Source organism: Melozone crissalis, unplaced genomic scaffold (genome assembly GCF_028551555.1).
Source record: "Melozone crissalis strain CALT ecotype California unplaced genomic scaffold, PUWL_Pcris_2 ptg000057l_1, whole genome shotgun sequence".
In the NCBI taxonomy this organism is placed as follows: Eukaryota; Metazoa; Chordata; class Aves; order Passeriformes; family Passerellidae; genus Melozone; species Melozone crissalis.
In genome coordinates this window covers 10,029,049-10,032,500 of record NW_026535835.1, presented here as the reverse complement: position 1 = coordinate 10,032,500, position 3,452 = coordinate 10,029,049, and the positions used below count along the sequence as shown (strand labels likewise).

At 52.3% G+C, this 3,452-nt stretch overlaps 1 protein-coding gene across 5 annotated transcripts in view; it reads left to right on the top strand.

Annotated features, from left to right (window-relative positions):
- Positions 1–3,088, top strand: part of BCAS3 (BCAS3 microtubule associated cell migration factor) — a 296,812-nt gene extending 293,724 nt beyond the window's left edge. Inside the window, exon 26 of one of the 5 annotated variants that reach the window (XM_054287013.1) lies at positions 1,900–3,088. In XM_054287013.1, the coding sequence (XP_054142988.1) occupies positions 1,900–2,048 (149 nt within the window). In that variant the 3' untranslated portion in view covers positions 2,049–3,088. The remainder of the gene's footprint in view (positions 1–1,899) is intronic. The other 4 variants (XM_054287006.1, XM_054287007.1, XM_054287010.1 and 1 more) reach the window with 4 other exon arrangements.
- The last annotated feature ends 364 nt before the right edge of the window (positions 3,089–3,452 follow it).

The following is a 3,452-nucleotide window of genomic DNA, read 5'->3' as shown; positions in this document are numbered from 1 at the left end:
CTGGGTGGAAAAGAGAGTGGGATCACCCCAGGAGGAGCCGTGCTGGGTGTGGGGGAGCCCAGCAGCACTGCCCAGCATCCCCAGCTCTGACGTGGGACCTCTAAGCAAAGCCAGCTGTGTGCTGAGGGAGATGAAAGCCCCAAATCAGACAGGATAAGCACAGTATTAGTGTGGGATACGCCACTCATTTCTGATTTAAATTACTGTTTTTACTTCCTGGACTCAGGGGAGAGTGAGGATGTGAGGAAAATGAAGAGGTTTAGACATGGACATTCCTTCACCAGATACTGGCAAGAGATGGTGCTGAATGCAGCTGAGGTCACTGCCAGCGCTGCTTGCAGGGTGATCAGCTTCCTGCTGATTTGTTTTCCGTGTATCCTGGGCAGATTATCTCCTTACAGGTTCCCTCCTGGATAAGGGATTAAATCCCCCAGGCCTCAGTGCCAGGTGTGGGCAGGGCTGCAGTGCCAGGGGTAGCAGGGCAGTGCCAGAGGATGCTGGGCTGGGATGCTTTATGTTTTAGGGAAAAGCTGAATTTTTGCTGTTCCCTATACTTTGTGTATAGATCTGTCCTTATCAGAGTCCCACTGCAGGCAGAGTGTTTACAGGAGGTGAAATATCCCAGGTGAGGCAGTGGAAGTGCAGGAATATTTAGCAGATTTAGCAGAGAGCAGAGCAGGCACTGCCCCACCAGCTCCTGAGGCTCCTTTCCACCCCAGACAAGTCTTGCATGGAACCAGAGAAAGGTTTGGGTGGGAAGGGGCCTTAAAGCTCATCTCATTCCATCTTTTGCCATGGGCAGGGACCCCTCCCACCATCCTAGGCTGCTTCAAGCCCCATCCAACCTGGCCTTGAGGATTTCCAGGCATGGGGCAGCCACGGTTTCTCTGTTCTGGTGTCACACCACCCTCACAGGGAACATTTTTTTCCAGTGTCCCATCTAAACTTCTCTTCCCGTTTAAAGCCATTCCTCCTTGTCCTGTTACTCTGTGCCCGTATAAAAAATCCTTCTCCAGCTCTCCTGTAGCCCCTCCAGGTGCCCTTTCCCCCTTGGCAGCAGAGGAATTTGCCCAGAACTCCTGTCCCTACCCCATCCCCAGACCAGGTCATGCTCGGGGTCTCACATCACAACTCCCCAGAGTATTTCGTGTCTCCTGTCACCACTGTCACCCTGGGGGAGGATTCCTGTGCCCTCCCTGGGGCTCTGCCTGCTGTCCCTGCTGAGTGCTGCCAGGGGGTGCTGCACAGGGCCACTGACCCAACTGCAGGGTTCAAGTGGCTCACAGGGCTGGAAACCATGCCCCGCGCACCCAGAAATCCTCCTGTGGGAGATCAGGGAGCACCAAAGGCTCCTGGAGGTCAGAGAGGGGACATGGCTGCGTGGATGTGAGCAGGAGAGGGAGAGCCACAGCCAGGCTGCTTCCTCTGTGCTTTGGGGCACGGCTGAGGCAAGGGATATTTTCTCTTTGAGTTGAAAAAGCTGAGTTGTTTACATCCATTTGGGCAGGATAAAGGGCTGGGGGAAGTCCTGGTGTTTCCAAGTGGGGAATGGCAGTGGTGCACACTCTGCCAATGGCCCTTCCCAGCGTTTTCCATCATCTGCAGTTGTCCCCTTCACACCCTGCTGAGTTCAGCCCTGAGATCCCCACCATGGAACCCTGTCCTGTCCCCTCGGCCCCAGGGAAGGGCAGAGGTGATGTCTCCATCCGGAGAGAGGTGGAAGCAGGAGCTAGCGTTCCTCAGGAGCCATTCCCAAACCAGCCCAGGAAAGGACGCTGAGCAAATGTCAGAGCAATGCAACAACAAAGGGATTTGTCAGTAAAGCATCTGTCTGACGGCTCTGGGGGTTTATCCCAAACTCTAACCAGGAGCTGCTCTCTCTCTCTGTCTCCCTTGCAGAGCTTCAGCGAGAGGGAAGCATAGAGACGCTCAGTAACAGCTCGGGCTCCACCAGCGGCAGCATCCCCCGAAACTTCGACGGCTACCGCTCCCCGCTGCCCACCAACGAGAACCAGCCCCTGAGCCTGTTCCCCACGGGATTCCCCTGAAGCCGCCGCCCCTCGGGGACACTCCAGGAGGGGACACATCCAGCCTGCTCCCCGCGGGATTCCCCAAAGCAGGGACGCACCCAGCCGGGGGAAGGAGCCGCCTCTCCCCCATCAATCCCGCTGTGTCTGTCACCTGCCAGCTCCCGGGATGGTTCTCGTTACCCTGATGAATATTGATGACTCTTAAACCTTCCTGAAGCATCCTCATGAAATCTTGACTCTGTGTTCCTGTGCAATACGAAGAGGCTCCATCTTCAGTCCTGAGAGCTCTGCAGCTTCTTTTCTCGCTGTCTTCAGGAGGAGGTTGGGTGAGGAGAAATACTCCTAAAGCCATCTTGGGTCAAGCACAAGGTTTCACAACTGTTCTCTGCTTTTTTTCGTGCTGAGAGATGAATCTCTGTAAATCAGGGGAGCTCTCACCATTCGTGAAAGTGCCGAGCATTATTGGATGAACTGGAGAGACTGGAAACTGGAGGATTTTCTGTGGACAGGGTTGATGATGTTATTCCTTCCTCATCATGTCTCCTTGCTGCCCTTCTTCCCCTCTGATACTCATCAATGCCAGGAGTATTACCAATGGAAATGTTTCTTTTTGTTCTTTGGAAGAATTCTCTCTCTCTTGCTCCGATTTTCTTCTAGTCATGTATTTTAGAAATGTACTTAATTGACTAATTGCAGTCACGGATTTCTCATATTTGGTTATAAAAGTTGTTCATTGGAACTCAGATTATCTGTCCAGAAATGCATGTGTCATTGAATAAATCTAAGTTAAACAAAAAACTGCTTAAATGGCAATGTTCATGGAGTGTTACTGGGCTGACTGTGGGCTTTGTGTACCTCCCTGGACCAGACTCTGTGTGTATTTACTGACTTGAGGGCTTTAATTAAAGCCATCAGTGGCTGTTATGCAGCCAGTCTAGCATGGTTTTGTCTCCCCATTTCCTTGTCCTCGTGTGCACAGACAGGATTTTTAAAACAAGGTATTTAGGGGGTGTGCCTTGCACCCACTTGGCTCCTCTGAAACCAACACCATGCTCTGGTTGGGGCTCTGCTTTTTCATCCCACTGACTCCAGCGGGACAAGGACCAGGTGCAGGAGGCAGAGCACCCATTTCCATCTGTTCTGTTGTAGGATCATGGAGAGCTCATTTCCAGAGGCTTTGCAGAGCAGCCTGAACCTCTGCACCCTTCTGAACGTGCACAGTCAGAGCTAGCACTGCATAACCCCGCTGATAAAACAGTTCTGGGCTCACACATCATAACCACACAAATTCCTACATCTCAGCCAACTTGTGTCTAGCAGCACAGTGAGATGGGGCTGTCAGCTTATGAAATTTCCTTCCCACTACTTGTTTTTAATAGAAGCCGTTTGAGTCATGGCAGGGAGAGGAAACTATCTAAAGCC